The sequence below is a fragment of the Aquarana catesbeiana genome, unplaced genomic scaffold (assembly GCF_042186555.1).
Source record: "Aquarana catesbeiana isolate 2022-GZ unplaced genomic scaffold, ASM4218655v1 unanchor226, whole genome shotgun sequence".
NCBI lineage: Eukaryota > Metazoa > Chordata > Amphibia > Anura > Ranidae > Aquarana > Aquarana catesbeiana.
In genome coordinates, this window is record NW_027362653.1 from 651,637 (window position 1) to 673,404 (window position 21,768).

Here is a 21,768-nt window from a genome sequence, read left to right on the forward strand (position 1 = left end):
CACACAGAAAGTTTTTATCTTAATACATTATGATATTATGATAAAACAAACCTGCCTTTACAACCACTTTAATAATAGCATGGAATGCCAAGCTGCAGTTTCTAAAATCCTTTCTTGTGCCCAGAGAGACATCATCTGTACAAATCATTAGTAAGACCTCGTCCTTTTTGAAAACTGGAGCCCAAGACTGAACTGCATATTCCAGATATCAGGGAACTGGAGAAAGTGCAGAGAAGGGCAACCAAACTGATAAGAGGCATGGAGGAGCTCAGCTATGAGGAAAGATTAGAGGAACTGAATTTATTCTCTCTTGAGAAAATGTAGAAATACATAAGGGGGAATATGATCTCCATGTATTAATACATAAGGGGGATATGATCTCTATGTATAAATATATAAGGGGAGTATGATCACCAGGTTTAAATACATAAGGGGGATATGATCACCATGTATAAATACATAAGGGGGATATGATCGTCATGTATAAATACATAAGGGGGGGCGGTATGATCACCATGTATAAATACATAAGGGGTTTTCTTGTTAAAAAATAAATAAATAAATACTTAAGGGGGATATGATCACCAAGTACAAATACATAAGGGAGGATAAGCTTTATTTGACAAAACTCTATATGATTTAAAACATATTAAAGAGTAAATGTCCCAACAATGAACCATGGGGTACACCGCTAATAACACTGATCCTTGGGGTACATTACTAAAACACTGATCCTTGGGGAACACCACTAATAACACCGATCCTTGGGGTACATTACTAATAACACTGAACCTTGGGTTATACCACTAATAACACTGAACCTTGGGGTGTACCACCAATAACACTGAACCTTGGGGTGTACCACTAATAACATGGAATCCTGGGGTACCCCATTAATAACACTAAACCTGTGATAATCCTTTTATAATGAGGATGCTGGCTTATGCAAAAAAAAAAACCTTATTGGCCATTCTGAGCCTGATGATCATAGTGGAAAGGCCATGCAATGCATTATGGTTTAAAAAAGGTTGTCCACAGACAAATCTGTGAGAAAAATTTCCAGGATCAAGAATCTCAAAACCTGTAGAAATGATCTCAAACCCATGGTAGTGGTGAAACTGTATCTTATCTCTAGTAGACATTTTGTATACAGTATATACACAGAGCAAGCCCTTGTTCACACTATGAGATGTTTCTTGAAGCTGCAGTTCCTCTGAGCTCCATAAGGCGGTGATCTCACTTCTACCCAGACAGTAAGTCTCTATGGAAGACAGACAAGAAATTATGTCAGGTACAGACAGGAAGTGATGTCAGGTACAGACAGGAAGTGATGTCAGGTATAAATAGGAAGTTCCGAGTGAGAGGTGACTCGGGAGAAAGTAGAGAGGAGACGTTGCTGGAAGTGGCAGTAGAGGAGGTAATAAGATCTTATATTCTATTTACACCCAGTAACCCTCCGTCATGTCCGTCCTCTTCCTCCATAGTCACTGTGATGTCTTTTATCTCCAGCAGATGATGATACACACATATATAGTGTGGAAACCTAGATTAACCCCTTCAGGGGCAGAACATTTCCTCACTTACAGGGCCGGAACATTCTCTTCATTTTGGAGATGTGTCACCTTCTCACCTTAGCCGTCTCTTGTAACGAGGGATGAGATTCAGATTCAGGTTGGACTAAAATTTTACCCCAATTTCCAGGATTTGAATCTTGGGTGAATTTGTGGTCTCCTGAAGTGGACCTTCACCCAGTTTTTCACCTTTTTTTATAATCATGTTCTCTCAGAACCAGTATTGACAGAATCATAGATTATTTTTCTATATCTATATATTTTTTTTATGTAGCCATCTGGGACTTCCACAGTCCTCACCTAGGTGGTAATGATGTAGTCCCAGCGACCCACAGCCTCTTGTGATATCACGTCACAGCACCCAGGAGGCTTTGGGACTGTTTACACCGCACTGCACGTGTGCGCACTTCATGATATCAGGGGGCAAGTACAGACAGCTGACCCCCTGAAGATGTCAGAAAGGAAGATAGCAGTGCTGGAAGCCGTGTGCGGTGGGGGGATGGGCAGATTACAGCAGGGCAGCACTAGATTCACCGGGTGAATAAGTATGCTATTTCAGCTTGATGCAATCGACGAGGTAAGTGGGGATTAAGATTAAAATGAACCCCAGGAGGGGATGACATTTTGCTTTTGGTGCCCTACAGACAGGAAGATGAGTGGAAGCAAAATGTACCGTAGTTTTTCGCCATTCCTCGGGCGTGCTCAATTTTAAAGCGTGACATGTTTGGCATACCAAAAAAATGGGTAATATATTGTGTTTGTGTGTACTAAGATTCATTAAAGTGTATTTTTTCCCAAAGATTTGCATTCGAAAAACCACTGCGCAAATACCACGTGACATAAAAATTCTGCAAAACCCACCATTTTATTATCTAGGGCCTCTGCATTAAAAAAAATTATATAATGTTTTGGGGGTTCTAAGTAATTTTCTAGCGAAAAAAAAAATGCAGATTTTTGCTGTATGACAGAAATGTCAGAATTGACTTGGGTGGCACTTTTAATAAAAGAGACATTTTCCAGTCCAAGGATCCAGTACTGTCCTCACCTGGGCTGGCTCTTTACCAGTCTTGGGGTCCCCGGCGCCACCATGTTGACTGTGAAAAGCCGGCTGTGACTTCATGCAGTTCACATGCGTGAGCTGCGCTGTGCCCTGTGAATGGTCCTGAAGCCTCCTGTGACATGTTCCAGGAAGTTGGAGGGAGAACTTCTGCTCCGATCGCCTAGATGAAGCTTGTTTATGTCACCTGGAGCTTTCTTTCTTTGTTTCCTTTCTTTTCTTTCTTTCCTTTCTTTCCTTTGTTTCTCCCAAGGGGAGAGCTCCCAGATGACTGGACTCTGCTCACAGGCTGCCAGGCTTCACAGTATTTATGGGTTTCTTCCCCACCCTCTGGATCTGCCTCCCCAGGGATTCGTAGAAGTCCTATGAATATTCAGGCTGCAGCCTCTGTCCCCCCCCCCCCCCCCACCTTGTTCTGGAAACTTCCAGTGAGTTCCAGAATGCAGGTACAGGGAACAGAGCCACAGCCTGTGAAGCACTGCACAACCTCCTAACTCAATTAACCCCTGCTCCTCTGCCTACAGAGGAGTCAAAGTAAATTTGCCTCAGACCCAACAACCTAGGACCATGGTTTTGTTTGTCCAGGGTCTCGTCTCAGGTTTTGGTAGTTAGGACAATTAAAATTGAATCCCTGTCTTCTTTGTGGTCAGGGATTATCGCTATGGACATCGAACTAGTAAGGTACAGATAAAGGTATAGAAAGGTATAGAGATCAGAGAGTTCAGAAGGGTAGTGTAATAGGAAGGTTCTGTTCTCCTTCCTGACCCCATATATAATGCTCCAGGTGAGTGAATTAAATTAAGGAGGGGTTTCAAAATCCTGTGGTGCTGTCAGGTCCATCTCACCAGATCTGGCAGCACTTGAACTGTGGTGCCATTGAAGTCAAAGGTACTTTTTGTCTCATAATGTCTCTTTGGTTGTATAAAAATGAATTTGGCACAAAATGTCTCTTGGGTGGTCTGACATGGGTACACGTGAGCCAACAACTTTGTGGACCCTGTCTATCTCGATTAGATCTGTTGATAATTTGCCCACAGAATGTTAAAAATTGCTGTTACCGTGCTTTACAGATCTTTGCCAGATGTGACTTCTGGGATTCCTCTGATCCTGAGATTATTACAATGGTTACTGTTTTCTCCATCTTCTAAAAGTAGATGCATACAGCGCAGTTCCTGTGTGATGATTCTAAAGCCCACAATTCTAGCTTGCAAAGCCGCTGGGGAGGAATTCTGTGCTATGACCCTGGGGTGCAATTGTGTCACATCTTCACGGGTTTTGGCAAGTTCTTTGTGTACAGACCCCTCAATGTATAGTGCAAAGGCCTCCAGAACTGCTTCAAGCTTGGCTTTTCAGGGAAGTAGGCACATCTGCAACCTGATGGTAGGCATTTCTTAACTAAGGTTGTGAATCATTGGCTGAAAGGGCTGAGGGATGCAGAGATCTGTATTGTTGCTTCTTCATGCTATCATCATCAGCCTCAACCCCCGACAGTCTGCCTTTTAACCCTTTATGTCACTATCCTAAAAATGTATAAGTAATACACTGCAGATAATTTTCAGGTATCCATCTACAGAGGAACCTGAATAGATCACATGACCACATCAATGAGGATGGAGGAGGACTGGAGTCACATGACTGAGAGGATACTAAACCTCACCCTAGAGATCATCTACCTGCTGACCGGAGAGGTGAGGAGGATTCTGGGAGGTCACATGACATCACTCTTATCTCTATAAATAAAGCACAGACCTGACCGGAGAGGTGAGGAGGATTCTGGGATTCTAACATGATATTCCTATTGGTTTTCCAATACAGAGATTTCCTCTTCTGAAGTCAGGTGATCATATGACCATCACAGTGACTCCATGTGACTCCCTAAAACCAGAGAGACACAACATGGAGAAGATTCTAAAAGTCACCAAGAAGATGATGGAGCTGCTGACAGGAGAGGTGAGCGGTGCTGGGAATTCTGGGACATTATCCAGTAACAGACAAGGGATGTGTCTGGATGGTGACTGTATCATTGTGTGTGTCAGGTTCCTATAAGGTGTCAGGATGTCACTGTCTATTTCTCCATGGAGGAGTGGGAGTATTTAGAAGGACACAAGGATCTCTACAAGGACGTCATGATGGACAATCAGCCGCCCCTCACATCACCGGGTAAGAGGAGACTTTATTGTAAAGGAGAGAGCAGTATGGAGGGTCCACCTAGATCCCCCATCATCTGATAAACACATAGAAACAATGTATTCAGTCAGTGTGTGTGTTTCCTACAGATGGATCCAGTAATGGGAACCCACCAGAGAGATGTCCCAGTCCTCTGTATTCCCGGGATTCCATACAGGAAGTTCACACCATCCCTCACCATCATCAGGTACTGTAGATGAGGAACAAGACTGCTGGTTGGAAGCTAAACAGTGAGGACCTTGAGAGGAGAGTGTGAACAAGTTTTGCTTTTTGACTGCTGGTGATTGCTGGGTTGCATTTTTAGGTTCTTTTTGGGGCTTTTCCTTGTAGCTTTTTAACACCCTTTTCTGGGGCTTTTTAAACAGCTTTTTTTCTTTTCTTCCTTTAGCCTACTAATTAAGGGGAGTGGTTAATTGGTCACAAGTGCTTGAGGCCTATATAACCTCCTGTAGAACTCATGGTGAGCCTGCTCATCTTTGAGCTTGCTGGAACTTACTCCAAGTGGAACTGGACTAAGTGGTGAGTTAAAAAACAGAGTTGAAAACAAGAGGTTGTAACAGGTGTCAAGTACCTGTGTAGGGTGAGTGTGCACCTGTGTATTGTGAGTACCTGAGTGTTGTCCGAGTAGTGTGTGGATCGTTAGTACTTGTGTATTGTGTGTGCACATTGGTCAGCGAGTGCACGTTGGTCAACGAGTACCTGTGTATTGTCTTGTTGAGTATTAGTGTCAGGAAGCTAGTTGTTAGGTAATGTGAACAGGGTATAATCCCCAATCCTCATTAAATAGGTACGATGCCCGGTGGGTGTTGAGATGCGACTCAGTATACATCTTGCGGCATGTATGCGTTCCTTGATCATCTGATCGAGGGTGAATACTGCTGTGCAAAATGTAAGCACATTGTTTCTCTGGAAGCCCAGGTTCTGAATCTGGGGAAGCAACTGTCAGCACTGAGAAGTCCCTCCATACTAAAGGAGAGCCAGGAACGTACACGGCAGGTGCCGGCAGGGGCCAGCACAGAGGTGGGTGGAGACAAAGAGATGCAAGCACTAGGAAAGAGTAGATGGGTGACAGTCAGGAAGAGTAGAGGGGTATGTGCCAGGGAGGTCGATCCAGGACTGGAGCATCCCAATAAGTACGCTCAATTGAGTGACATTGGTGAAACCAGTCAGGGACCAGCACTGCTGGAGCTGAGGGACTCCCCGAGCTGTCAGGGGAAGAACTCCAGTGAGAGTGGGGGGGGAAATGAAGGGAAAGGAAAGACAGATTCTGGTGGTAGGGGACTCATTTCTTAGAAGGACAGAGAAGGCAATCTGTGACAAAGACCTGAAGCGCCGAACTGTATGTTGTCTACCGGGCGCTCGAGTTCAGCACATCACGGATCTGGTGGACAGATTACTGCAAGGGGCTGGGGAAGACCCGGCTGTCATGGTGCACGTTGGCACCAATGACAAAGTCAAAGGCAGATGGAGTGTCCTAAAGAACGATTTAAGGGACTTGGGAGCTAAATTGAGAAAAAGGACCTCCCCAGGTAGTATTCTCAGGAATACTACCGGTACATCGAGCCACACCAGAAAGGCAGAGGGAGATTAGGGAAGTAAACAAGTGACTGAAGAGCTGTTGTAGTAAGGAGGGGTTTGGGTTCCTGGAGGACTGGGCCTAATTCTCAGTCAATCACCAGTACTATAGAAGGGATGGACTGCACCTAAATGAGGAGGGTGCAGATCATTTGGGAGTGAAGATGGCCAAAAAGTTAGAGGGGTTTTTAAACTAGGTGACGGGGTGGAGGGCCCAGAGGCAGAGATAGTCAGCGCGGAACATATTCCCGAGGGTAGTATTGGGGGCATTAGTGGTAGATTCACTAAAGCACATAAACCCAAGGTAAGTATAGTAACAAGTCCTAGTTGCAATCTCGGAACACCCAATAAGAGGATAGTATGCGATAGTAAACTACGTGGCATGTTCACCAATGCCAGAAGCCTGGCGGACAAGATGGGTGAACTAGAGATACTGTTGTATGAGGAGGATTTGGATTTTGTGGGAATTTCAGAGACCTGGTTCAACAGCTCTCATGATTGGCTGGCAACCATTCAAGGGTATACCCTTTTTTGCAGGGATAGAGAGGGTAAAAAAGGGGCAGGGGTATGCCTATATATCAAGAATAAGTGAATGTGAGAGATGACATCACTAAGGGAGCTAGAGAGGAGGTGGAATCCTTATGGGTAGAGCTCCAAAGGGATGAAGCTAAGGGGAAAATAATACAGTGAGTATGCTATAGGCCCCCTAACCTGAGGGAGGAGGGGGAGACGGATCTCCTATCACAATTTGGTTTAGCAGCAAGGATGGGAAGTGTTATCCTTGCTGCTAGTCCAAATTGTGATAGGAGATCCATCTCCCCCTCCTCCCTCAGGTTAGGGGGCCTATAGCATATTCCCAGTATTATTTTCCCCTTAGCTTCATCCCTTTGGAGCTCTACCCATAAGGATTCCATCTTAATTATCCAGGAATAGACTGGGCGGAGGGAACCACGCATTCGTCTAAGGCTCGCCAGTTCCTAAATGTCTTGCAGGACAATTTCATGGTTCAGATGGTAGAACCAACTAGAAATAAAGTGTTACTGTATCTACTGATTGCCAACAATACAGACCTGATCATGGCTGTGGAAATATGGGGCAGTTTAGAAAACCGAGATCACAGGTCAATTGGCTTTAGTATAAATCACACAAGTAGGAAACATAAGGGGAATGCAAAGACACTGAATTTCAAAAGAGCCAACTTCCCTAAACTACGAACCTTGCTAGAAGGCATAAATTGGGATAAAATCTTAGGAACAAAGAACACAGAGGAGAGATGGGTTTGCTTTAAGAGCCTATTAAATAAGGGCATTAGCCAATGCATCCCATTGGGAAATAAATTTAAAAGAGCGAACAAAAGTCCTGGATGGCTTAACTCTAATCTGAAAATCATTATAAAAGCAAAGGAGAAGGCCTTCAAAAAATACAAGGCTGAGGGATCATCATCGGCATTTAGACTTTACAAAGAATGCAACAAGATATGTTTATTTTATTTATTTCAGGTACTTATATAGCGCCGTCAATTTACGCAGCGCTTTACATATATATATTATACATTCACATCAGTCCCTATACCCTCAAGGAGCTTACAATCTAAGGTCCCTAACTCACATTCATACCTATACTAGGGCCGATTTAGACAGGATCCAATTAACCTACCAGCATGTCTTTGGAGTGTGGGAGGAAACCGGAGTACCCGGAGGAAACCCACGCAGACACAGGGAGAACATGCAAACTCCAGGCAGGTAGTGTCGTGGTCGGGATTCGAACCAGCGACCCTTCTTACTGCTAGGCGAGAGTGCTACCCACTGCGCCACTGTGCCGCCCATATGTTAGGGTGCAATTAGGGCAGCTAAGATAGAACACGAAAGACACATAGGAGGAGGAGAGGAAAAAAATCCCCAAAAATTCTTTAAGTATATAAACAGTAAAAGAGGGAGGACAGACCATATTGACCCCATAAAGAATGAGGAAGGACATCTGGGTTACAAAGGATAGGGAGATGGCGAAGGTATTGAATTTATTCTTCTCCTTAGTCTTCACGAGGGAATTGGGGGCTTCAGTAACCAAAACTGCAGTGTTTATCCTTGTGACACATCATAGGAAGTACCTCCATGGTTAACAGAGGACAGAATTAAAATTAGACTTGGGAAACTTAACATTAATAAATCACCGGAACCAGATGGCTTGCATCCGAGGGTACTTAGGGAACTCGGTCAAGTAATTGCCAGACCATTGTTCCTAATTTTTACTGACAGTCTACTGACTGGAATGGTACCAGCTGATTGGAGAACAGCCAATGTAGCACCAATATTTAAAAAGGGCCCAAAATACATCCCTGGGAATTACAGAGCAGTTAGCCTAACATCAATAGTATGCAAGCTCTTGGAGGGGATGATAAGGGACTATATACAAGATTTTAGTAACGAGAATGGTATCATTAGCAGTAATCAGCATGGATTCATGAAGAATCGTTCTTGCCAAACCAATCTATTAACCTTCTATGAGGAGGTGAGTTGCCATCTAGATAAAGGAAAGCCTGTAGACGTGGTGTATCTGGACAGTTGCCCATAAACATTTACTGTACAAATAAGGTCCGTTGGCATGGACCATAGGGTGAGTACATGGATTGAAAACTGGCTACAAGGGCGAATTCAGAGGGTGGTGATAAATGGGGAGTACTTGGAATGGTCAGTCCTATTTATTTTGTTCATAAACGACCTGGAGGATGGAGTAAACAGTTCAATTTCTGTATTTGCGGACGATACTAAGCTAAGCAGGGTAATAACTTCTCTGCAGGATGTGGAAACCTTGCAAAAAGATAATAATGCATTTGGGTGGCAAAAATATGAATGCAATCTATACACTGGGGGTGAACCTCTGGGGGAATCTAGGATGGAAAAGGACCTAGGGGTCCTAGTAGATGATAGGCTCAGCAATGCCAAGCTGCTGCTAACAAAGCAAACAGAATATTGGCATGCATTAAAAAGGGGATCAACTCCAGAGATAAAACGATAATTCTCCCGCTCTACAAGACTCTGGTCTGGCCGTACCTAGAGTATGCTGTCCAGTTCTGGGCACCAGTCCTCAGGAAGGATGTACTGGAAATGGAGCGAGTACAAAGAAGGGCAACAAAGCTAATAAAGGGTCTGGAGGATATTAGTTATGAGGAAAGGTTACGAGCACTGAACTTATTCTCTCTGGAGAAGAGACACTTAAGAGGGGATATGATTTCAGTTTACAAATACCGTACTGGTGACCCTACAATAGGGATAAAACTTTTTTACGAAAGGGAGTTTAACCACTTCAATACCAGGCACTTAGACACCTTCCCGCCCAGACCAATTTTCAGCTTTCATCGCTGTCGCAATTTGAATGACAATTGCGTGGTCATGCTACACTGTACCCAAACAAATTTTTTATCATTTTGTTCCCACAAATAGAGTTTTCTGTTGGTGGTATTTGATCACCTCTGCGGTTTTTATTTTTTGCGCAACAAATAAAAAAAGACCAAAATTTTTTTAAAAACAAGTTTTTCTTTGTTTCTGTTAAAATTTTTTGTAAATAAGTACGTTTTCTTCTTCAATGACGGGCACTGATATGGCTGCACTGACGGGCACTGATACGGCGGCACTGATGGGCACCGATGAGGTGGCACCAATGAGGTGGCACTGATGGGCACTGAGAGGTGGCACTGGTATGCTGCACTGATGGGCACTCATAGGTGGCACTGATGGGCACTCATAGGCGGCACTGATGGGCACTCATAGGTGGCATTGATTGGTACATATGGGTGGCACTGATGGGTACTTATGGGTGGCACTGATAGGTGCCACTGATGGGCACCGATGGGCAATGACAGGTGGCACTAATGACACTGATTGGTGGCACTGATAAAATTTATTGGTGGCATTGCTGGGCATAACTAAAACATAATGGTGCCAATCAGTGCTCATTTGTGGGCACTGATTGGCACAGATTGGGCACATGTGGATGGCCATGGGGTACATACCTGGCCATCCACATGTTGCCCCTTCCCTGGTGGTCCTAGTGGCGATACCTGGTGGTCCAGTGTGGTGATCTGAGGGGGGGGCTGCGCTGATAAACAATCAGTGCAGACCCCCCCTGTCAGGAGCGCCGCCGATCCGCTCTCCTCTACTCGCATCTGTCAGACGCGAGTGAGGAAAAGCCAATCAACGGCTCTTCCTATTGACATCATGATCAGCCTTGATTGGACACGGCTGATCACGTGGTAAAGAGCCTCCCCCGGAGGGTGGAGCGCTCCACCGATCGCCACGATGCGCGCCCCTGCGGGCGCGCGGCGGCATGTTATCCTGCTGGACGTCATATGACGCCCAGTCAGGATAACAGAACCACTTCCCGGATGTCAATCCGCTATAGGGCGAGCGGCAAGTGGTTAATAAGACTCGTGGCCACTCATTAAAATTAGAAGAAAAGAGGTTTAACCTTAAACTACGTAGAGGGTTCTTTACTGTAAGAGCGGCAAGGATGTGGAATTCCCTTCCACAGGCGGTGGTCTGAGCGGGGGGCATCGATAGTTTCAAAAAACTATTAGATAAGCAACTGAATGACATACAGAGATATACAATGTAATACTGACATATAATCACACATGTAGGTTGGACTTGATGGACTTGTGTCTTTTTTCAACCTCACCTACTATGTAACTATGTAAGAATTATTGGTAGTTATGATTTATACACAGCATGTTTGTTACAATGAATGTTTATAATATATTCAGAGCAGAAACTTCAGGGATGATAATATTGTTGTTAGAATATAAAGAGGAGGATGAGGAGTATGGTGTGATAGGGGAGCTTTCTGAAAGACACAAGGATCTCTACAAGGATAATATGATGGAACCATTGCATAATAGAAACCCACCAGAGACATGTCCCCGTCCTCTGTATTCCCGGGATTCCACACAGGAAGATCACACCATCCCTCTCCATCATCAGGTGGGTGGAGTTGAGGGTCTGGAACATAAAGTGATTGAACACTCCGATGTGTGGACTCTACAAGATGATGTTTTCTATGTGATCTCACATCATAAATACTTCTATTTTACAGATGTTATTTTCTGCCATTCTGTTGGTTTAGGATGAAGATCTGATGAACATCAAAGTTGAGGGTGAAGTAGAAGAGACGTATGTGAGGGATGATCAGCAATATATAGAGGAGGCTGAAATGATGGGGACAATCAAAGAGGAGGACACTCCTACAGAGATCAGCACAGGTGAGCCATAATATATTCTTCTGTTATCTCTGCTCTGTTACTGCACACTGATTGAGCCAGAGTAGGGCGGGAGATGAGTTATACTGTATAAGCCAACAATACATTGATAATAGTCACTGATAACATCATATATATTATTTCTTCTTTTCTCTCAGATAAACCCCCTTCTCTGTGCTGCAGACACAATTTTTATACTCTGATGGGATATATGTCAATTTTGGGGTAAATCTGGCAGTATTAGGTTGTGGTTCACTCCTAGTTACAGTAGCACAAATATAATAACACAGAGTGAGCCTTTTATAAGCACACTTATAGCTAAATGTTAACATAAAACTCTATTTACAGTCTTGCTTAAGTAGTAACATAAAAACTGAAACACTTTACAGAAGAAAATACTGCTTCAAGCTCCCTCCAGTGCTGCATATCACCAGAATCCTAGTCCTGTGGTCATTTGTTCTATGCTAAAGGTTCTACAAGTCTGAACTTTGAACCTCTTGTTTATCAGAGATCACATGACCAAGTGCCTAGGCGTGTGGTTGTGTGAAGAGCTTGCACCTCCTAGTCCCTATTAGTTCTTGCTTTTTGGACAAGGCTGTGTAAATGTAGAAGTGATCTGGGAGGAAGATCATAGGTTCTTTGGCTGAAGAGGGGAAGTCACAGCTAGTTGGAACATCTACAGAGAACATCTGCTCGCTAAAATCTACCTGATCCAAATGGAATCTTAATTTAAGTGGACTAACCTTCTCCTATCTATTGATCATGGTTTTTATATTTTTCCAGGACATGTCATGGAGAAACCCTCAAAGGATCGTCTCACTTTATCTCTAGATTGTAAAATGGAAGATGAGGACATCACAAGAGATTGTACAGGAGAAAAGACAATGAGCTCAGCTATGGATGGAGGACTTCACATTGTGGATAGACCATCAAATCCCTCTGACTCTGAACAACCTCGTACTGTGAGGGATGGTGCCGGAATTCAGGGGGAGGAGAAATGTTTTTGTCCTGAATGTGGGAAAAGTTTTAGCTCTGAATTAAGTCTTATTGTACATCAGAGATCTCACACGGGTGAGAAGCCACAATCCTGTTCTGAGTGCGGTAAAAGTTTCCTTCATAAATCAGAACTTATTATACACTACAGATCTCACAAGGGCAAGAAGCAAAATTCCTGCTCTGAGTGTGGGAAGTCTTTTACAGATAAATCACAACTTGTTAGACATCAGAGATCTCACACAGGGGAGAAGCCGTATTTCTGCAATGAGTGTGGGAAATGTTTTTCACAGAAATCAGACCTTTTTAGACATCAGAGATTGCACACGGGGGAGAAGCCAAATTCCTGCCCAGAATGTGGGAAATGTTTTATAGAGAAATCACAACTTATTACACATCAGAGATCTCACACGGGGGAAAAGCCATTTTCCTGCCCTGAGTGCGGGAAGTGTTTTACAGATAAATCACAACTTGTTAGACATCAGAGATCCCACACAGGGGAGAAGCCGCATTCCTGCCATGAGTGTGGGAAATGTTTTTCACAGAAATCAGACCTTTTTAGACATCAGAGATTGCACACAGGGGAGAAGCCAAATTCCTGCCCAGAATGTGGGAAATGTTTTATAGAGAAATCACAACTTATTACACATCAAAGATCTCACACGGGGGAGAAGCCGTTTTTGTGTTCTGAGTGCGGGAAATGTTTTTCAGATAAATCACACCTTATTAGCCATCAGAGATCTCACAGGGAGGACAAGCCATATTACTGCCCTGAGTGCGGGAAATGTTTTTCCAAGAAATCAAACCTGGTTTCACATCAAATTTTGCACAAGGGGGAAAAGCCAAACTCCTGCTCTAAGTGCGGGAAATGTTTTGCAAGGAAATCAGACCTTGTTAAACATCACAGATCTCACACAGGGGAGAAGCCGTATTCCTGCTCTGAGTGTGGGAAATGTTTTTCACAGAAATCAAACCTTGTTGCACATCAATTATTGCACACGGGGGAGAAGCCAAACTCCTGCCCTGAGTGCAGGAGATGTTTTGCAAGGAAATCAGACCTTGTTAAACATCAGAGATCTCACACAGGAGAGAAGCCGTATTCCTGCTCTGAGTGTGGGAAAAAATTTTCACATAACTCAGGTCTTGTTTCACATCGGAGATCTCACACGGGGATGAAGCTGTATGACTGCCCTGACTGTGGGAGATGTTTTTCACAGAAATCAAGCATTATTTCACATCAGCAATCTCATACTGGGGAGAAGCCCTTTCTCTTGCATTCATTGACGGACACAGCCTCTTCTTTATCCATGACCAAACAGGGTTTTATAGCCCCACCTACAGGCTGAAAAAAAACTCAGCACCTCCTATGGGCAGTTCTCTCTGGGTATAAAAAAAACCTCTCTGCTATAGGCAACACAGTCATTCATCCAAGTGTTTTCAGGAGCACGGACCTGGTTTTCTGCTGGGACTTGTCCTATATATTTTTTTTCATTTAAAATTTTTCCTGGGATTTGTTCCTTCCTGCGGAGATTTATCAAGAGTCAGGCTGGGCAATGGGCTGAATAATCTAGATCCAGTGATCACCCCAGTCCAATCAACAGGCGCGTGCAGACCTGTAGCTCAGCTCTGGGTCAGCACCAACATGCCCCATCCTGAACAGGGGAGGCCAGCAAGTTAAACGTCTCGCAGGGACATATATGACTAATGTCACAATCCATGTCACAGTCCTATAGTCCCTGCTCAACAACCCACTTAAGCCTCTTGTGGCGACACATATGACCATTGTTATAATCCGTGTCACAGTCCTATAGTCCCTGGCCAACAGCCCTCCCACTTCTGCAGAGAGGAGGATCTGTCATGGGAGCCTTACCTGCATGCTCCACTGGCTTGGTACTGCTGTGGGGGGGGGTAGCTCACAAGTGGTGGCTATGTTTCTGGAGCTGCTGACCCATTTTTCCTGGGTTTTGGTGACGTTTCTGTACTTTCCATGCCCAGCGGCAATTTTGCCTGGGACTGACTGGCTGTATAGGCTATAGGAGCTAGCTGGGGGAGGTTCAGAATGGCCATTTTCTTGTAGCCATGTCCTTCCTTCTGAGGGTCAGAGAATGTGAGGGCTGGAACTTATGGAGCATGGTTCTGAGCAGGACACAGCAGCATGTGAATGAATCCTTGCAACCTCTGGTGGTCCGGTGGTGAGTCCTTTCTTGGGTTTCCCTCTCTCTGCTAGGTAGTCTGGAGGTGGTCTCTCCTACTTAGTGCCTTGTGAGGTCCCTGGTTGCAGCAGCGCCCATTGGGTGGTGGGTCCTTCTGTTCCTGTAAACTCACTCCGCCATTCTGGAGTAATTTGTCTCCCGAGTGGAGGCGGCGTTTGGACTCAAGGCGAGCAAGAAGTGCCCCCCACCATCACCCTCTTCCTAAGATTGTTCTGAGCCTGATTTAGGTTTTTGCCACCGCCAGATCGACATTTGCTGCAAATCCCAATTACATATCCCCTGAATCGCAATATACAGTGCACCTTCATGTACTCATGGTCTGCCTGATTTGTTCATTTTTGCAGCATTTGAGCCCAAATTGGTTTCCTTTTGACTACTGGTTTCCTTTGTTCTTGGGATCATTGTGTGCGTCTGGCTCTCCTGTGGGCCCCTTCCTCAGCTCCCGGGATGAACATTTTAAACAGCCACCAGTTCTCATGTTCACATGGTCTAGACTTATTTGACATGTAAGTACTTAGTGGGATAAGTTTATTTCTCCCCTCCTTTATTTATATATAGTCTTCCCTGTGTTTGGGTGTAACTTTGGACCATATCGTTTTATTTATGCTTTTTTTACAGACATTGGTGCACTCGCCCCCGATGATATGGTAGGAAACCATGAAACGTGCGGGGGGCCAATTTTGTGGCACCATTTTCTTTTTAGATGGTTTTATTTCATCCACTCCCAAGCTACCCCACCATGCTGCTTTTCAAGCGATTATTTACTATGGACAATTGTCCGATACCTCAATATGTCATCTTCAAGTTGCTATGATTGTTTTTATAAATATCTGGTCAATAATATGTGATTATTATACCTATTTATCATGTATGTACTCCTATTGTCATGTCATGTTGTTTAATGATTAAAACATGTCTTGTTACATTGACTCCTCTTTTAGCCATGCTAGATCTACCTGATTTAAAGTCCCAAACCCTCTTTTTCTTGCATATAGATAGGGATGGAGCTGTGTGATCCCACACACCTCATTTAAAGTCCCAAAAACCTCCCACCCCCTATTTTTTGTTCCATATCCCCTAAATCCTTGGATGTGGAGGATGGTTCCTCCGCCTCTGTGGCTGCACAGGAGAAGGCGTTGGTCACCGCTCTCATTGATTCTAAAACTGAGGATTACACTGGGGCATCTGATGGTACCTGTCCCCTTTGGTACACACAAGCCAGTTTGGGCTGCTAAGGTTTTCCCTTAACCCACATATTTCCACAAATTTGTCAACAAGGACTGGGGTCGTCCGAAGCATCCGTTTGTACTCCCTAAGAACTTTGTGGTATGCTCCACCTAATCGGTCTCCTGATCAGGATGCAATCGGACAATGCCACTACCGTGGCATATATCAAACATTAGGGAGGTACGAGAAGTGCGGCAGCAGCACTGGAGGCATCTCCCATCCTACAATGGGCGAAAAGGTTTGTTCCAGCTCTGTCCACCATACACATTCAAGGTGTCAAAAACTTGCAAGTGGATTATCCAAGCCTTCAGGCACTGGACCTTCTGTCCCAAGGGCTGGTATTCCACCCCGATTTACCGTTGCTGGCTTTGGCAGGGTGGCTATTGAAAGCCAGGTTTTGAAGGACAGGGGGTTGTCTGGCTCGGTGATCCCGACTATGTTAAAGGCTCGTAAGTCTACCTCCCAGAATAATTTTAACCGCACTTGGAGAGCTTATATCATTTTGTATGAAGCTTTGAGGTTCCATCCTTGCTCATTCTCAGTGGCTTGGGTGTTGGCCTTCCTCCAGCAGGGCGTGGATCAGAAACTTTAACCACTTCCAGACCGCCCACCGTTGTTATACGTCGGTACTTTGAAAAGGAGCATTGTTGTCATGGCAGCAGCTAGCTGCCATAACCCCGGTATCCTCTTCCTCAGCTGACGGTCTCGCTTCAAGATAAAAGTGGTCTCTGCGGTGGATTCGCTGCAAGATAACTTTTATTGGCGACAGGAGAGGGCCCCCACCCATCTCCATATCATTGCAGGGTAGAAAAAACATCAAAACGTCACTTCCGCCCATAGCTCTTAAAGGGCCGTTTTTTAATTTATTTTTTTCACTTTGAATTTTCACTCAGATTGGACACTTTGACACTTTTTTGGGGCCATTGACATTTATACAGCGATCAGAGCTAAAAATAGCCACTGAATACTGTATAAATGTCACTGGCAGGGAAGGGGTTAACACTAGGGGGCAATAAAGGGGTTAACTGTTTTTTTTTTTTTTACGCGCCCCGGTCTGCCGAGCTCGTGTGCAGAAGCGAACGCATTCATGAGTAGCGACAGCATATGAAAACGGTGTTCAAACCACACATGTTAGGTATCTCCCCGATCGGTAGAGCGAGACCAATAATTCTAGCCCTAGACTTCCTCTGTAACTCAAAACATGCAGAATTTTTTTAAACGTCGCCTATGGAGATTTTTAAGGGTAAAAGTTTGTCGCCATTCCACGAGCAGGCGCAATTTTAAAGCGTGACATGTTGGGTATCAATTTACTCGGTGTAACATTATCTTTCACAATATAAAACAAGTTGAGCCAATTTTACTGTTGTCCTATTTTTTAATTCAAAAAAGTTTATTTTTTCCAAAAAAAGTGCGCTTGTAAGACCGCTGCACAAATACGGTTTGACAGAAAGTATTGCAACGACTGCCATTTTATTCTCTAGGGTGTTAGAAAAAATATATATATAATGTTTGGGGTTCTAAGTAATTTTCTAGCAAAAAAAAACAGTTTTTAACTCAAACAACAAATCTCAGAAAGAGGCTTGGTCCTTAAGTGGTTAAGCACGATCAAGGGTCAAGTCTCTGCTCTGGCTGTTTTCTCTCAGCGTCCCTTGGACACACATTCTTTGGTTGGGACTTTCATTCAAGGGGTTCGTCATATGGTGACCCCTGTGCTCTCTCTTTTGCCACCGTGGGACTTGAATTTGGTGTTGTCAGCTCTACAGAAGCCTCTATTTTAAAGCATTTGGAATTTTCCTTTGCTTACGCTCTTGCGGAATGTTGCCTTCCTAATCGCTATCGCTTCGGCTCGGCAGGTGTCGAAATTGGCAGTTTTGTCCTGTAAGCCACCTTATTTGATTTTACACAAGGACAAGATGGTGCTTCAGCCATCCTCTTTTTTTTTTTTTTTCTCCTTCTAAAGGTGGTGTCAGATTTTCATTTGAATGAGGACATTGTCCTTCCTTCCTTGTGTCCTCGGCTGTCGCACCCTAAGGAGGTGGCCGCGATCCGCGATCCGTGTGTACCTTTTCTGTGATGGCCGCTTTTCAGAGGTCCGATTTTCTTGGATGGTCATGGGAAAAGGCATGAAGGCCTCTTCTGCCACCTTGTTAGACATCTGAGATCTCACGGAGGGGTGTAGCGGTGCGCTGAAGTACCTGGGATCAGTTAATGGGAGGTTCACTAAACTTCCTCTAAGCTTTCAATGTTAATCTGAACATAGTACTTTTAAGAATGTTTAACCACTTAAGGACCGAAAGGATTTGCCCCCTTAATGACCGGGCCATTTTTTGCGATACAGCACTGCGCCGCTTTAACTGACAATTGCACGGTCGTACGACGTACCCAAATAAAATTACCATCCTTTTTTCCCCACAAATAGAGCTTTCTTTTGGTGGTATTTTATCACCTCTGCGTTTTTTTTATTTTTTGCGCTATAAACTAATTTTGAAAAACAAACTATTTTTTACTGTTTGCTATAATAAATATCCCCCAAAAAATACAAATTTCTTCATCAGTTTAGGCCAATATGTATTCTACATATTTTTGGTAAGAAAAATTGCACTAAGCATATATTGATTGGTTTGCGCAAAAGTTATAGCGTCTACTAAATAGGTGATAGATTTATGCCATTTTTATTTATTTTTTTGGCGGCGATCAGCGATTTTTAGCGGGACTGTGCCATTGCGGCGGACAGATCGGACACTTTGACACTTTTTTGGGGCCATTGACATTTATACAGCGATCAGAGCTAAAAAAAAGTCACTGATTACTGTATAAATGTCACTGGCAGGGAAGGGGTTAACACTAGGGGGCGATCAAGGGGTTACCTGTGTTCCCTAGGGAGTGTTTCTAACTGTATGGGGATGGGACTGCCTGGAGGAGGAGAGAGATCGCTGTTCCTGATCACTAGGAACAGCAGATCTCTCTACTCCTCTGTCAGAGTAGGGATCTGTTTGTTTACATACACAGATCCCCGTTCTAGCTCTCTGTGGCGGGATTGTGGGTGGCCGGCGGACATTGCGGCCGGCAGCCACGCGCATCGGCTCCAGCATCGCAGCACGCGCGCTTCCTATCGCTTTTAAAGCGGCCGACGTACACCTACGGCGATTCGCCCAGGAGAGCCAACCTGTCGCAGTATAATGACGGCGGCTGGTCGGCAAGCGGTAAAGTGAAATATAAAAAATGCATAATTCCTTTAATTTATTTGTTTGGAAGATACCTTAAATCTGCCTGTAAAGTGGCACACATCTAATGTAAATGAGCAAAAGTGACCTTTTCAAAGAAAAAAAAAACATTCAAATTGCTGGCTGCTAAATGACATTTCCTGGCCAGCTTACCTATGTTTGTATATAAAGGGGATTCCCTTCATCCATAGCAGATACTTATCCTAGAGGAGGGTCTGATATGAATTTTAAGCAGGAACACACAACATTTTTTAAATAGGATGACTGCATGCTAGCAACCAAGGGCACTGAGCAGGATGGTCACCCACATCTTAACAATGGTTGACTGGTGGCCACATGATCATTGGTTTTTAGGCTCCGTTCACACTGAGGCGACCTGTCAGGCAGCTAAGTCACCTGACTAAGTCACGTTCCATTCAGTGCAATGGAAACGTTCTAATTGGGCGACTCAAGTTGATTCGACTTAGAAAAAGGTTCCTGTACTACTTGGTGGGGCGACTTCGGAGAGGCTTGCATTGACTTCTATTAAAGAAGTAATTTGCAAGCCACACTGACGTCGCGCTGTACGGGGCGGCTTCAGAGTCGGGCGACTTTAAAGCCGCCCCAGTGTGAACCAAGACTTAGTGTACCATAGTAAACAATGACTTTCTTGAGGAAAAAAAGCAAACAAATAAAAAGCCTGCCCCTCTGCAGAATAAATGCCAGACCTTTATCCTTGATAAGGGCCTTATATGGATTTTAAGAGGGGGAAAAAAAAACAGTGTGGTTTTCCCCCCAAATTCTATACCAGATCCCTCGGGTCTAGTATGGATTTTAAGGATGAACCCTACACAAAACAAGTGTGGGGTCCCCCACAATCCACATCTGACCTTTTTTGAAGCATGCGGCCTGGCTGGCCAAAAGCATGAAAAGCATCTAATTCCCATGTTGAGGAGGGTCAGGGCTTTTTCCTCACAACACTGGCCTTGAGGTTGTGGGGTCTGCAGGCGAGACAAAATCTTAACTATTTCATTTTACGCGATACAGCACTGCATTACTTTAACTGACAATTGCGCGGTCGTGCGACACTGAACCAAAATAAAATTGATGTCCTCTTTTTTTCCCCCCACAAATAGAACTTTTTTTTAGTGCTATTTGATCACCTCTGCGGTTTTAATTTTTTTTTTTTTTTTACTTTCTGCTATAAAACATTCCCCCAAAAAAAGTAAAAATTCGAATTTCTTCATCAATTTAGGCCAATATGTGTTCTGCTACATATATTTTTGGTAAAAAAAAAAATCCCAATAAGTGTATATTGATTGGTTTGCGCAAAAGTTATAGCGTCTACAAACTATGGGATTTTTTATTTTATTTTACTAGTAATGGCGGCAATGCGGGACTGCGATTTTGCAGCAGACAAATGGAACCAGTGACACTAATACAGTGATCAGTGCTAAAAAAAATATACTCTGTCACTGTACTGATGACACTGACAGAGAAGCGGTTAACATCATTAAGGGCGATCAAAGGGTTAAATGTATGTAGGAGTGGGGAAGGTAAAGATCCGTGTTCCTGGTTAGCAGAAACAGGATCAGTACATCCCCCTCCCACGGAACGGTGATCTACCTTGTTTACATGGGCAGACCGCCACTCTGCCTGTCTCCCGAGCGATCGGCGGGTCTGGGCAGACATCACCTCCACTGGACCCGCTGATTGGCTCCTGCTGTGTTCAATCACAGTGTGAGCGGGTCGCCAGCAGCGTGCACGTGCCCAAGGATGGAACTACCACCATAGCGACCCATGCGTGCGCTATGGGGCCCGCAGCCGAGTAGGGCCCAGTGAGGATGAGAGCACTGCCAGCACAGTCTCCCAGCCAGGGGAAGAGAGAGGAGAGGAAGAGGCAAGATGTCTGTATCAGCAGAGAGCTGAATTGCCTGATGTAATAGCTTTCATTAGAACTTCCAGTGTTCCCGGGGCTCACATCACATAGCTCCACCTCTTGGCCCGGCGCTTTTGATAGACAGAACGCCGATCCAATGCGGGACATGTGACGTCATCAAAGGCGTTGGGCCAAGAGGTGGGGCTATGTGACGATGAGCCCCGGGAAGACGGGAAATTCAAATGAAAGCTGTTACAGCGGGCAATCCCGCTCTCTGCTGATCTGGGTGACTTGCCTCTTCCTCTGCATAGGTGAGGCTGTATGGGGCACAGGCAGACCAGGCTGTATGGGGCACAGGTCACGCTGCATGGGGCACAGGTCACGCTGCATGGGGCACAGGTCACGCTGCATGGGGCACAGGTCACGCTGCATGGGGCACAGGTCACGCTGTATGTGGCACAGGTCACGCTGTATGTGGCACAGGTCACGCTGCATTGACACTAGGGCAGCTGTGGGGGGGGGGCATACAACATTTTGTTATGGGGCCCTGCTATTTCTAGTTACGCCCCTGCACGTGCCCTAGACCTGGAGGTGTCAGATCACATACTATTG

At 44.6% G+C, this 21,768-nt stretch overlaps 1 protein-coding gene across 1 annotated transcript; it reads left to right on the forward strand.

Moving 5' to 3' along the window:
- Positions 1-1,316: 1,316 nt before the first annotated feature.
- LOC141121590 (uncharacterized) lies at positions 1,317-15,770 on the forward strand. Its single transcript, XM_073611230.1, has 7 exons — positions 1,317-1,417; positions 4,188-4,316; positions 4,444-4,578; positions 4,665-4,788; positions 4,905-5,002; positions 11,509-11,644; positions 12,425-15,770. Exons 2-7 carry the CDS (start codon positions 4,221-4,223, stop codon positions 13,978-13,980), a joined length of 2,145 nt encoding a protein of 714 aa, XP_073467331.1. The 5' UTR covers positions 1,317-1,417; positions 4,188-4,220; the 3' UTR covers positions 13,981-15,770.
- Positions 15,771-21,768: the final 5,998 nt, after the last annotated feature.